The 13,664-nt window shown below is 57.9% G+C and overlaps 1 protein-coding gene across 2 annotated transcripts in view; it reads left to right on the top strand.

The window, feature by feature from the left end:
• Window positions 1-12,976, top strand: part of CHST8 (carbohydrate sulfotransferase 8) — a 107,528-nt gene extending 94,552 nt beyond the window's left edge. For both annotated transcript variants that reach the window (XM_037518144.2, XM_054697602.1), the window contains exons 3-4: window positions 10,908-10,945; window positions 11,471-12,976. In XM_037518144.2, coding sequence (XP_037374041.1) covers window positions 10,908-10,945; window positions 11,471-12,574 — 1,142 coding nt within the window. In that variant the 3' untranslated portion in view covers window positions 12,575-12,976. The remainder of the gene's footprint in view (window positions 1-10,907; window positions 10,946-11,470) is intronic.
• The last annotated feature ends 688 nt before the right edge of the window (window positions 12,977-13,664 follow it).

Below are 13,664 nucleotides of genomic sequence, written 5' to 3' on the forward strand. Positions count from 1 at the left end.
CCGCTGCAGCCCCTCGCTCTGTAATCACCTCCCTAACAAACAGAAAACATGCTAGTCACTGTTGTAAACATCCCCGGCGTGATTTATTGCCATCATCACAATATTTTGTTTGGAGCTGTAAACCTGCAGACATAAATCAAGTCATTAGAAGGAGTGACGTTTAATCCTGCACAAGAAGCCTCAGTGGGCTGAGCGGCGCTCACCCAGCTAGCGCATTATTAATTCTCGAGTAGACCTCCCCTGCACACCGCACCTCACCCCCCATGGGCGGGAAGGCCAGAAGGCGCGAGCCAGGCTGCTTTTGTTTCTTGCACAGAGATAGCCAAACAGGCCCGCGATCCAGACGGGAGTCTTGGTTCCGCAGGAAATGCTCACGGCCTGTGATTGGCTCTCTTCGTCCTCAGAACAGCTGCTGGTTGGACTTCAAAGAAGCAGGGAAACAGCTCCGAGCGTCTTCTTAGCTCGCCTCTCACCATGACCCAGCCGCCCTCCGAGCGGTCACTGCAGCACGAGGATGGGGGGTCTGTGCACCCGCATGGGCTGGGGCTGCAGTGTTCAGCCCACAGCCAGCCCAGGGGTTTTCGCTGCTGGCCAGACTCCAGGGTGCTGGGGTGGGCCAGCCTGCGGGGAGCAGAAGTGGGTCTTGGCCAGATATTCTAGGAAGGTGGTATCTCCACAGCCATATTCTGAGAAGCTGGTGGGGCTGATTTCTAGTGCTTGGCTGCGGTGTGCAAGCCCAGGCTGCCAACAGAGCTGCTGAGCCTCAAAGGAGCCTTCAGGGCCCTCAGACAGTGCCTTCCAGGAACCCCAAACCCCCATCCCACCCAGGCAAACCCCAACATCCAGTTTCCTCCCTGCAAGTGGCGCCTCTCATAGTTTGACCTCCCCAGTGTGCTGGGGAGGAGCAGATGGGCGAGGGGGTGTTGACTGAGGAATTGCCTAAAAGACTTAGGCAAATTCTAAGCAGACCTGACAACTGTAAGAAATCTGGAGGCCATTCCCAGGGTTTGGTTCTACTTATTATTCTTGTGGTACAGTGTCGTGTTGGCTATGAGCTTCAACCAGGCTGAAGTCACAGGGCTGGGGGGCACGGTTTGTGTCTGAGCTGCCTCTAACACTAAGGCGTGTGGGCCCGGAGGCGACTGGGGGACAGGCTTTGACCCCACTCCCCCTGGTGGTGAAAGCGTCCCCCCTCGAGCTCCTACCCCTCCACCTTCCTCTCGTCTTGCGATTCCAGTTCACCATGGCCTACCCCAAGTTCAGGTCTCCCCCATTAGTTCCCCTGGACCTCCTCTGACAGCCTGTATCAGGGGTCCCCAGATATTTCCCTTCCCACACCTCCCCTTGACCCAACAAGTCCTCCAGCGCTTCATGTGGTTGCTCTCAAAATCTACTCCCTTTCTCATCTCCCTGCCCTGCCCGGGTGCATCAGGGTGAACAATGCTGGTCCTCCTGAATATTCCACGCCCCTCCCCAGTTGCTCCACAAAGACCTTCGAGTGTGCAGTCCTCAGGGCCCCTCTGCCTGCCCCTTCTGTTGTCCTAGCCATGCTGTCCATGCTCCAGCTCCGTGGGGGGACCCGGCTGTGGTGTTCAGGGTCTGCAGGTCTCTGCATGGGTGCAAGGCAGAGTGTCCAGCCCCAGAGTGCCAGGTGAGGCAGCAGGAGGATGGGGGGTCTGTGCACCCGCATGGGCTGGGGCTGCAGTGTTCAGCCCACAGCCAGCCCAGGGGGGTTCGCTGCTGGCCAGACTCCAGGGAGCTGGGGTGGGCCAGCCAGGGGGAGCAGAAGTGGGTCTTGGCCAGATATCCTGGGAAGGTGGTATCTCCACAGCCAGCCACTGCCAACGTAGGGATTAATATCTGCATTTAGGGACCCCTTATGACTCAGAGAAACTGTCCAAATGCTCAGACCAGAGGCTTCCTGAGCTGCTGGTGGCCAGTCCTTGTGGACTCCAGCAGTCCAGACCATGGCAGAGCACAGCTGGATTATCCGCCAGGCACACCACCCTGGGTGTTCCAGGCACTGGCCTTGCCCTTGCGATCTGTGACTCTCCGGAGGCTCCACTGTGCTGGGAGCACACGGGACGACGCTTAAAATGCAGCAGTGCTGGGGAAGACGCTGAGGCCACAGGGGCCTGGAGTTGTGTGAGGGCTGGGAAGAAGTAGTAGCTGTCCAGACTGGGGAGCCCCCTGGGTACCATCAACGGGCAGTGGTGACCACAGGTACCTGACCATTCAGGGATCCCCAAGTCCTGGGCAGCCCTTTGCAATCTCCTGGGCCAGGATCCAGGTCCCTGGCGGCCTGGAAGGCCTCCCTCAGGACAGAGTGGCCCCTGCAGTGGCTTCACAGAAGCATCAGCCAGGGTGGATTTACCTCAGTGGCTCTTCAGAGTATCACAGGCAACAGCTGTGACAGGTCTGACAGCCACAGGCCACTTAGTCATTGACGCCACCGCCGGGATGACACATCCTGAGGCTGGCTGGAGCTGGACCGATCATTATCTCACGGCCCGGCCACCTCAGTAATGAGGCTGCCCCACTGGCGGCCTCCGAGGGCCTGACTCCTTCCGGTGTGGGAGAGTCTGTCACAGGGTGTCCAGTCAGTGTTGCTGGCACTCTCCCCACAAACAGACAAGCCCTCCCTGGGGCCACCCGCAGCCTTGGGCTGCAGCCCGACTCATTCATTTTTATTTGCTGGTACCCCCTGGAGGGAATTCACCAATGTTTAGGTCAAATGAAGCCCCTTCCCGCAGAGCCAGCTGGAGGGCGGTCACTAGGTGCCCTGACAGTCAAACAGCAGACAGCACCACCCGTGTGACCGCCAACCAGGCCCTCAGAGCCCGTGGTGTGGTCCCCCGCCAGCTCTGGACAAAGGCAGCACGCAGGCCAGGCCGGCCGCAGGGCTTCGGCTGACTGACTGCCTCGCCCGCTTTCTCGCAGACTCCAGGAGGATTAGCCCCTTCTCAGGAAATGGCACTGCTGTCCATCAGCTCCCCGAGCCAGAAACCAGGGTCTCTCGTCCCGTTCAGTCAAACCCCGAGTCCTGCTGAGGCTGGCTTGTCCCAGGCTCGGGGATCCTGTTTCTCCTGCACATCAGTAGCTTGAAATCTGCAGTGGTGGGAATATTGGCGCTCCGGAATCAGCAAACACTACAAATTAGGGTCTTCCCCAGCACCATCCATGGAGCCCGTCGTCAGACATTTACCAGCACATGTCCCGATAGACTCTTTCATCTTTCTCCACTTTTTGCCGTCGGCACCTGGGTCCAGGACTCAGGCACCTCCTGCCTGGACAGTGACACACCCCCAGCCAGACTTTCTGCTGCTGTCTCTGGCGCTTCATCTCAGAACGGCCATTAAATTCAACATTACTGCCAGCTGAATGCCCCACCAGGCTCCCCCTGGGCCTGAGATAGGTTCTCGTGCTTTGGCCAAGATATAAGGCCCCTGGCTTGCTAACTCTGGCCAAGCATCAGTGCCATCCTTCTGCCTCTGCTTCCCTCCATCCCCTGAGCCCTGCTCCCATGGCGCAGGGTCACCAAGCTCTGCCAGGAAAGCCCTCATTACCCTCAGGTGCCAATTAGTTGTCACAGATGCCCTGAGTTTGCCCTGAGCTCCCCAAGGGCAGGGGCCGCAGGCGTCCCATTCATGGCTGAGACACTGTCCCTGGTGCCTAAGCCGCTGCCTGGCACATCGGGGTGCTCAGCTGCTGTGGGGTAAATGAACATGTGGGGTTGAAGCGTGACTGCTGTGCCACATGAACATGCTGCCAACACTCAGGGGTGGCAGAGACAGAAGCCTCGAGGGGCACCATGGCCTTGTGGTGTCACGAGGTTAGTTCTCATCCATGGCAGGATCCTCTCGCTCCTGCTTCTCCCTTCCAAGCCCATGTTTGTTGAAAGAATACGTGAAGGGAAGACAAGGCATGTCTTCCTTGTGCCGTGTGCTGTCCAAAACCACACACATGTGAACACACTACACACCCAGTGCACGCCCCATCACACGGCAGGAAGGATGCATGGTTGTGGCAGAGACACACCCCTCGGCATGCATGGTGTAAGAGAACATAAGACATAGCAAGTCTGATCTCATGCAGTATGCAATATGGGATCCCATGCAACACACAACATGCAATCACATGCAATGTGCAGTCCCGTGCAACATACAGTCCTGTGCAATGTGCAGTCCCAGGCAAGCTGCAGTCCCAGGCAACCTGCAGTCCCATGCAAAACACAGTCCCATGCAACATGTAGTCCCGGGCAACATGCAGTCCCATGCAACACGCAGTCCCATGCAACATGCAGTCCTGGGCAACACGCAGTCCTGTGCAATGTGCAGTCCCATGCAAGCTGCAGTCCCATGCAACCTGCAGTCCCGGGCAACCTGCAGTCCCATGCAACATACAGTCCCATGCAACATGCAGTCCCGTGCAACATACAGTCCCATGCAACATGCAGTCCCGGGCAACACGCAGTCCCGTGCAATGTGCAGTCCCATGCAAGCTGCAGTCCCGGGCAACCTGCAGTCCCGGGCAACCTGCAGTCCTGTGCAACATACAGTCCCATGCAACATGCAGTCCCGTGCAACATACAGTCCCATGCAACATGCAGTCCCGGGCAACACGCAGTCCTGTGCAACACACAGTCCCATGCAACACACAGTCCCATGCAACATGTTCCCACCTAATTTGGTAGGAGTCACCCCCAGGCTCTGACACAGCAAGTCTGGAAGCTGAGGACGCCTCGCGTGTGGATGGATAGGTGGGCGCACAGGGAGGATGCTCAGGCTCCCCCCCACACCAAGTGATGGGCAGATGGATGGGTGTGGAGTGGCAGGACAGCTGCTAGGTTCGCAGGCCAGCTAACCAGCTGACTGCTTGACAGGCAGCTCCGATGCTCCGCTCTGACAGCTCTGAGGGAATTCACAGCCAAGGCTGAGCTGGCGGGAACTACCCAGTGGAATGGTGAAGCCTAATATGGAGGCACGGGAACGGAATCACTAAACAAAACAAGAAGCCGTCAGAGCCGTCAGGGGCCCATCAGACCGAGACAGGAAGATTCCCGCTTCCCTCCCATGCAAAAGGGCCCAGGGTCCCTGCGCTGGGGCAGGGCAGGGCTCAGGGAAAGCCGCCAGCTCCAGAGGCCAGGAACCGAGGCATCCATTCCACGGGCTCTCTGCCTAGCGTGCTGCAGCATTTCATTTGCACATTTCATGATGTGCAAGATGGATATTTTTATTCCATTTTACAGAAAATTAAGGTTCCACGAGGCCAAGGGATTTGTGGAGGATCACACAGCAGTGCTGTCCTCACGCTTACTCTTTTTTTCCTTTCTTCTTTTTAAATACACTAACCCCTTGTCAAAACCTGTGACTCAGAGTGGATGTCCAGGCTAAGGGAGCAGAAACCCTTCCTCTGTCTGGGCCAAAGGTTGAAGGTCACTGTGTGACCCCATTAGGAGTTCAGTTGTCTCAGAGCACTGGAAGGAACTCACCGCTGGACAGAGGCCCCTGCAGGGCCACTGCCCCGACTCTCACCTCTCCTTGAGGTCCACACTCTGACCACAGAGCCCCCTCTGGGTCCAGGAGCAGCAAGCCTGGCTCCCAGCCCTGGCCTCGGGCATCAGCGATGGCTGTGGGGGCAGCAGCTGGTCTCCGGGCTGTGCGCTGAGACCCGAGCAGAGAATTTAATGAGTTGCATTTTCCTGTGAACACAAGTGAGAATTTAAGGCCCTTCGGTGAGGCTTCTTCCATCTGAATTCTGTGCCTCGAGTCCAGACTGCCCTCTAATTGCTGAGTGTGTTTAAACTTCAGTTTTGCATCTAATCTACATGAATTAACAATCTGCCCAGATGAAGGTAGCAGCTCACAATGAAGCAATGGGAGGCCAAGGTGGGGAGTTCACTGCCCCCCCACACTCCATTCCCCTCCTCCACCCCAGCAAGGAGCAGAGCCCGAAATGGTGGGAGAAAGCCAGAGGAGGCGTGGCCACCACTAGGGGCCCACACAGCCGGGGCTCTGTCTGCATCTAGACACTGAGCTGGCAGATGGTCCCCAGATGTGCAGACCCTTTCCTGGCTGCCAAGCTGAGCCAGGGCAGCCCCTGCAGGGGTGGGTGGACACCACCCAGAACCCCGGACCCAGTGCCCACCCCCACCTCCAGGGCCAGCTCTCAGTCCAGGCAGCACCAGCATTTCTACAATCACTTATTAAGCTCCTGCTATGTGCCAGGCATTTTGCCAGAATAGGACATAGATGGACAATACTGGGTACCGACCCCCAAAACACAATCCTTCCCTATTGATTGTACAACCCAGCCCAGCAGGAGAAATGCCTTCTCACCTCTCCAGGCAGCTCCTACCCACCTTCAGAGTGTTCTTAAAGCTCTCTGAAGTGGAGGAACCCAGTTATGGGTAGAATTGTGTCCCCCACAAAACATATTGAAGCCCCCGATCCTGGCACCTGTCAGTATGAATGTATAGAGTCTTTGCAGGTGTAAACAAGTTAAGATGAGGTTGTTGGGCCTCCCCTGGTGGCACAGGCGGTTGAGCGCCATGCTGTGAAGCTGTCCACAGCCTCTGCAGTGCCAGCTAGATCCCAGCTCCCGGCGAGGGTCCCACATGGCGCGGCAGACCTCTCCTGTCTCGCCCGCTGCTCCCCTCGGCAGTGTACTTTGACAGTCTGCCTGTTTTGTTCCCCGCTCTGTCTCTGTTGAATCCTCTCATCCTTCCGTCCATCTGGCCTATACCCCGGTTCTGGTATTAAATAAATAAATAAATATTTTTAAAAAGAGAGATGAGGTCGTTACGATGGGCCCTGAGTCTAAATGTCTGCTGTCCTTAAACAGGCCCAGGGAAGGTGGCCTTGAAGAGCAAGTGGAGGCTGGTTGTGAGTTGTCACAAATCAAGGACATTTTGGGCCACTGGAAGCTAGAAGACACAAGGAAGGACCCCCCCCACACACAAGGCTTCAGAAGGAGCATGGCCTTGCCATGCAGGCTCAGCCACCAGAGGACCAGGACGTAGAAAAGGAGCTGAGGAAATGCATCTTGGAACAGGAAACTCAAGGGGTCCAGGGTTGCCAGCCTCAGATCCATGCCCACTTCCCTCTCCTAGCCTCTGCGGCTCTCCCCATATGTGTCCCATATGTGTCCCTCCTGAGGACAGCTCTGCCTTCCACCAGGTCCAGTGTTCTGAGTGGCAGGACCCTCCCCCTACTGCCCATCAGGGCCTGGGGCTGGGATTTGAGGGGCCAGAATAACCTCACTGCCCTCAAACAATCTTCCGAGGGCAGGGACAGAGGGGAAACAAGGGCTCGTAAGCTACTTCCAGTCCTTTGCAAGCATGTGGATCCTCTTTGATCCATGACAGTGTCCCCTGTCTGCACAGCAGGCTCACACGTCCTCATCAGTCTTTGCCTCCCCTTGGCGCGTAGCCAAGCAGCTTTTCAGTCAAGCCCTTCAGCCAATGAGGAGTTCGCGGCGTGGCACGCACTTGGCAGTCCCAATCACTCACGCCTTGTTTATTCTCACCGATGCTCGCGCTTATCATATTGTGTGTTTCAACCACTCTGCGAATGTCATCTGTCCAGAAAGAGGAAGCGGTTGTTTATTTCTTACTGTGCCGGGAGAGAGAGCTCAGTTACAGATTGTTAACGATATGTTGAAAGGAGAGGACAGGTAACTCAGACACAGAGAGTGGAGCGTGTGCGTGACTGACCTTGGGCCCCACCTGTCACGGACAGCGGGAGGACATGGCAGCCTTGGCACTGGGTGGAAGTGGAGGCTGGGGGGAGAGAGGGGGAGGGGAATGGCTTTGTTGATCTGCAAGCCCATTGTTTCACCTAGATTATACGTTTTTGGGGGTGCTTGGGAGCGGCTGGTGGGGGTTATGCTAGGCAAGTCCCTGTCCCCTGGTCTCCTAAGGCACCATTTCTGATGGTGCCTGGTAGCCGCAGAGACCGGGCCCTCTGCTGCCTGGCGCTGGGTTCTCTGTCCAGGGTCCTGAAGTGCAGCCCACTGGGGGTTACGCAGACCCCACACTCCGGGGGTTACACAGACACCCAAGGCTTTCAGTTACCTGGAGCTGGGGGGGTCTTTGCTTCAGGTTTCATCTGAGCAGTGTGTGGAAGAGCAGCTTCTTCCATGGAAAAATTAGGGACACTCGGGAAGAGTCTTTTCTTCATTAAGTTTGTCTTTGTTCCAAAGAGTGAATAGCGTCAGTCTTTGCTCAAAGAACTGCCTTAATTTTTTTTTAAAAAGATTTATTTATTTATGCATACAAGAATTGGGGTACAGGCCAGAGGTGTGGGGGGTGAGAGGATTCATCAGATAGAGTGGGGAGCAGAACAGGCAGATTGCTGAAATACACTGCTGAGGGGAGCAGCGGGCGAGACAGACGAGGTCTGCTGCGCCATGTGGGTAGCTCCCTGGTCAGGGATCGAACTCGTGCTGCAGAGGCTGCAGACAGCTTCATAGTGCTGAGCTCAACCCCTTGCACCACCAGGGAGGCCCTGAACTGCCTTAAATTTAATTGTCAGGAACACAGGACTTTAGCAAGCTCAGGCTTCACATGTGATCTCTTGTTTGGTTCCCACAAAGCATGTGTTTCCAAAGAGGGCAACTGCAGTCAGATTGGCTTTGCAGACAAGAGTGGCCAAGAGGTCAGGAGACTCCCGTCCCAGGCTCTGCCCAGCAGGGCTTTCTCTCCAGCCGGCCAGCCTTCACGTGGGCCAGCTTTGGCAACAGCTTGTACTCCACTCCTCTCTGGTCTGCAGGACTGCTCCGAGGACAGACCCCAGGCTGTGGGGACAGTGCCGGTGGCCGGTCACAGCCACAGGGACCGTGAACTGGATGAGCACGTCCTTGTCCGACTCCATCAGGGGGGCAGGGAGCCTCTAGGAAGTGTCTCCTCCGCCCCACTCCTGGCCAAATCTGGTGTGACTCATTTGCTCTAGAAAAGGAATATAAATAAGCACCATTGCACCTTGACAAGTTGACAGGATTGACAAGCAGAGTAAATTCCCGTATCTGAGACTCTGAGGAGGAGAGGTGATTTAGCAGAACCAGCTGCCATCACCAGAAGAAAATAATTAAGGAAGCCCGGCAGTGTGGAGGGAAATTGAGGGTGCAGCGGGCCCCTTCCGCTGAAGGGACCTGTGATCACTGACTGCAGGGAAAACCCACCTGAGCCAGGGAGAAATGAGCTCTGGATGCTCATGCCAGGGGCGGGCGCCGTAAGGATGGTGTGGGGAAGAGCAGAGGGTGGCTGGCAGGAGGGAAGTTGGCTCTGGGGCTGAGAGGGGTACCCAGACGAGGGCTCAGGGCCCCCACTGCTCACAGCCATGCAATATGTTCTACGCAAAATCTCCCTTCAGCCTCCATGGGAGGCCTGTTTCAAAGCTTCCCCCCAGCATGGCCTCACATGTGGACACAGGCTTGGGAGTGACTGGAATGGTGTGGACACGCTGCTTTTTTGTCCAAGCAGGCCACACTCTGTCCCCAGCCCAAAGGGGTCAAATAACAGTATCGCTCAGAAGAAAGACACCGTGATCCGCCTTCATTTCCACTTCTCATTGGACTCAAGGGAGAACTGAGAAGGGTCAAGGAATTGAAATTTCCCAGGCCAGGGGTGACCTCACGCCCCCTAATGCTTGCAGATGAATGAAGGAGATATGTGAGCCCGTCTCAGGGGGATCCTGAAGCCAGAGTCATAGCAGTGGCTGAAGTTGTAAAATGACTTCAAGGGGAAGCTGGAGGAGCCCCTGGGTTGGGGACAGAGGACCCGGATGTCCTCTCACGGGCTGGGCTCCAGCCACTTGATCTGCCTAGTCCACAGAGCTAAGGGCTGGGATTCCAGAACCCCCACCCCGGTCAATGCAGGTGGCACTCTTTCAGGCGTGGTCAGACAGGTGCACCACTGTGCCAGCTGCAAATTCCAGCTCCCTGCTTATTGAAGGGGTGGCTGGTCCTGATTGTGGCTTTGGCTTCTGGCAAAGCCTTAGAGAGGAAATGTCCACTCACATGCCAGAGGAGCAGGCAGGCCCCAACTGCCTCAGCAACCAGCAGGGTTGGGGTAAGGAGGCCCAAACTCCTAAATAGGTTCCCCCAAAGGAAAGCCCACGTGTCCTCCCAGGATGTTCTGCCAAAGCAGACCAAATAGGGTAGAAAACAGAATCGTCTCCTCTGGCGTTTGTTACCCCAGCCCAGGGAAAGAGCAGGGGTGGGGGGGGGACATTTCGTGTGTGCCCATGATCCCTGATCTCGTGCCATCTTCCCCCGTAAATCTCCTTGGACACACGCTCTGTGCCCGGCTCCTGCTTGGCCCTTGGAAGGAGAACAGGATGAGCCGGTTGTGGGCAGCTCACCCCCAAATCCCCAGGACCATCTCAGAAGGCCAAAACCCAGAGGAAGATGCTCAGGTTAGGGTACTTCCTGGCGCAAGTCAGGAGACCCTTGCTGGAGGGTAAGGAGTATGTCCCACTCGCAGGCCTGGTGAGCAAGGTGTGGGCAGGAGTGTTTCCTGTTTCGAGCACAGAATGTCCACATGGACTTGACCAGGGCAGGGCCCATGGGGGCACAGGGGGAGGGCAGAGCCTTTGGAAGGATTCTTTCCTCCTAAGGACTGTGAATGGGTAGGTGGGCACACCTTCCATTGGCTCTCCTGGTGAGCACAGAGAAGTAGGCACCGAATGGGAGCCAGCGGGACCTCGTCTTCAACTGTACTTCCCATGTGGGTGAGGGCAGAGGTCGTTTTTCAGCACGGGCCCTCTCCTGCCTGCTCCCTGAACTGCCTCCTCACAGAGCCCACCCAGGCACCCTCCAGCTGCGCACCCACAGTCGGGAGCCCATAAGCAGGTTCTGGAGGGGGTGTGGTCCGTTCACTGTTAACACTGTTCTCTCTTGCTTTTCAGGGATAAAGTTCAACCTCAGGCCACAAGAGCCGCACAATGTGAGTTCTGAGAATCAGATAAATCACAGCAGGGCAGCCAGGGGAAAGCTGGGGAGGGCAGGGGAGAAAATCCCCAGCTCACCGCCAAGTCATTCTTGGAAAGAGAAATGTGTCCAGTCCTTCTCAGGCGCCTTGGGAACAAGGCCCAGCCTGCAGCCCCATGAATTTCCCTATCCCAAAGGATGTTGGCTTTGGAGGGTGCGAACAGAGGCGGTGTCTGTGAGGCCAACTCCTCAGGCCCCAGCTCAGGCCGAGTTCCTGGGAGGCCGGCGCCATCTTGTGGCGGACATGCCACGTGGGCCTCGGGCGCTGCCCTCCTGGCAAAGCCCTGGCAGGTGGCTGCAGCGCTGACGCCTAGGCCAGAGGAGTCACCTCCTTCCGGGTCTACCTGTCTCCCTCCTCCTGAATCCCAGAATCCCTGGATCCCAGAGAGTGCAGGGGACCGACCGTGGGAGGGCCTGGCCCGTGGGACCCTCAGTGCCCAACTTCTGTCCACCCTGGTAACCATTTCTCATTTCCCCCCAGCGCCTCCCAGCAGGCAGCTCCCAGCATGGCGACTTGAAGGCACCCACGGAGAGGATCACTCCAGACTTGTCCAGCCGGTCCCCCCGGGGCCTCGACCTGCGGGTGCCTGACCGGCCACCAGCCCACGTCCCCAAAGGGGCGCCCCTGCGATCCCGGCAGCGCCGCCGGCGGCTGCTTATCAAGAAAATGCCCGCAGCAGCCATCGCAGTCAACGGCTCGGCGCGCACCTTTGTGCGCCCGGGCCCCTGGGCCCTGGACGGCCGCTGGGCCGGGCTGCACCAGAGCCAGCAGGAGCGCAAGCGGCTGATGCGGGAGGCCTGTGCCAAGTACCGCGCGAGCAGCAGCCGCAGGGCCGTCACGCCCCGCCACGTGTCGCGCATCTTCGTGGAGGACCGGCACCGCGTGCTCTACTGCGAGGTGCCCAAGGCGGGCTGCTCCAACTGGAAGCGGGTGCTCATGGTGCTGGCCGGGCTGGCCTCGTCCACCGCCGACATCCAGCACAACACCGTGCACTACGGCAGCGCGCTCAAGCGGCTGGACACCTTCGACCGCCAGGGCATCCTGCACCGGCTCAGCACCTACACCAAGATGCTGTTCGTGCGCGAGCCCTTCGAGAGGCTGGTGTCCGCCTTCCGCGACAAGTTCGAGCACCCCAATAGCTACTACCACCCGGTGTTCGGCAAGGCCATCCTGGCCCGGTACCGGGCCAACGCCTCTCGGGAGGCGCTGCGGACGGGCTCGGGCGTGCGGTTCCCCGAGTTCGTCCAGTACCTGCTGGACGTGCACCGGCCCGTGGGCATGGACATCCACTGGGACCACGTCAGTCGGCTCTGCAGCCCCTGCCTCATCGACTATGACTTTGTGGGCAAGTTTGAGAGCATGGAGGACGATGCCAACTTCTTCCTGAGCCTCATCCACGCGCCGCGGAACCTGACCTTCCCGCGCTTCAAGGACCGGCACTCGCAGGAGGCGCGCACCACGGCGCGCATCACGCACCAGTACTTCGCCCAGCTCTCCGCCCTGCAGCGGCAGCGCGCCTACGACTTCTACTACATGGACTACTTGATGTTCAACTACTCCAAGCCCTTTGCAGATCTGTACTGAGGGGGCAGGGGTCAGCTGGGGGGCGTCGCGCTCTCCCCGGCTTCTCACCCGGAGCAGCGCGCACTGAGAGCGGGAGGAACCATGGCTGCTGGTGGCGCACAGCCAGGTGGGGGACAGAGGCCCGGGCCCCGGATGGGGATGCTTGTCCCTGGTCCCCGACGCCGCTCCTGGCTCTTTGACTGAGGAAGACGCTGGGGGTGAGGCCGATACCCCAGGAGCCCCAGCTGCCCACACCCAGCTCAGCCAAAAGTCAGGGTGACCAGGGACAGCTGAGGCCCAGTGGGCAGGGATTGCCTGCAGTCCCGCAGCCATTGCCTTGGACCAAACCACATGGTTTGCAGCTTTTCTACGACCCCTGGGGGAGGCACCCTGGGAACGGGTTCCAAATAAAGCACATGGTTTCCAGAGCAGCAGTGTCTACGCCATGCTGGTGCGGGAACACTTTCCGGGATATGTGGGGCTCCTCCCTGCTCTCCTAAGCCACGCAGGCCCCATTGCTGGAGGCCTGGGTGGGACTGGCCTGGGTATGAGGGAGCAGAAGACCTGGCAGCTCCCATGGGGAGCCAGCTGCAGCCCCCAGAACTCGGGCAGCAGAAGCCGGGTCTCCATCAACTGGTGCATTCCAAGGAAAGGTGGACTTACCTACCCATTGGGGTCCCTTCTTGTCAGGATACTTTGTGGGGCTCCTAGAGAATGCTAGAACAGTGATAGCTCTCTGGGCAAGCTGCCCAGGGGTCCCTGAGGCACTGTACCTGGGTCTTGGTGGGGGCGATGTTTCTGGGCTGGAGTGACACCAACTTTTGCTTTCTGAGCCTCTGGGCTAGGCAAGGCTTTGGCCTGAAGGGCTTATTTGCAGATCCTGACCCTGGCTTGACCCTGACCTTGACTCCTGGCTCCATTTGCATAAGACCACTCAACTGTCAGCATTGCCCAGCCCCTCCAAACTGGGGTGGGGGAACTGGAGAGGAAACTTCTCCCAAGGGCAGACATTTTCACACACACACACACACACACACACACACACACAAAATGGTTCTGAAATGGCAAAATCAAGGCAGGGCGATTCTTGAAAAATCTGAGAACGTGTTTG

This window comes from Talpa occidentalis, unplaced genomic scaffold (assembly GCF_014898055.3).
Source record: "Talpa occidentalis isolate TD23 unplaced genomic scaffold, MPIMG_talOcc4v2.1 talOcc4.17, whole genome shotgun sequence".
Lineage (NCBI taxonomy): Eukaryota > Metazoa > Chordata > Mammalia > Eulipotyphla > Talpidae > Talpa > Talpa occidentalis.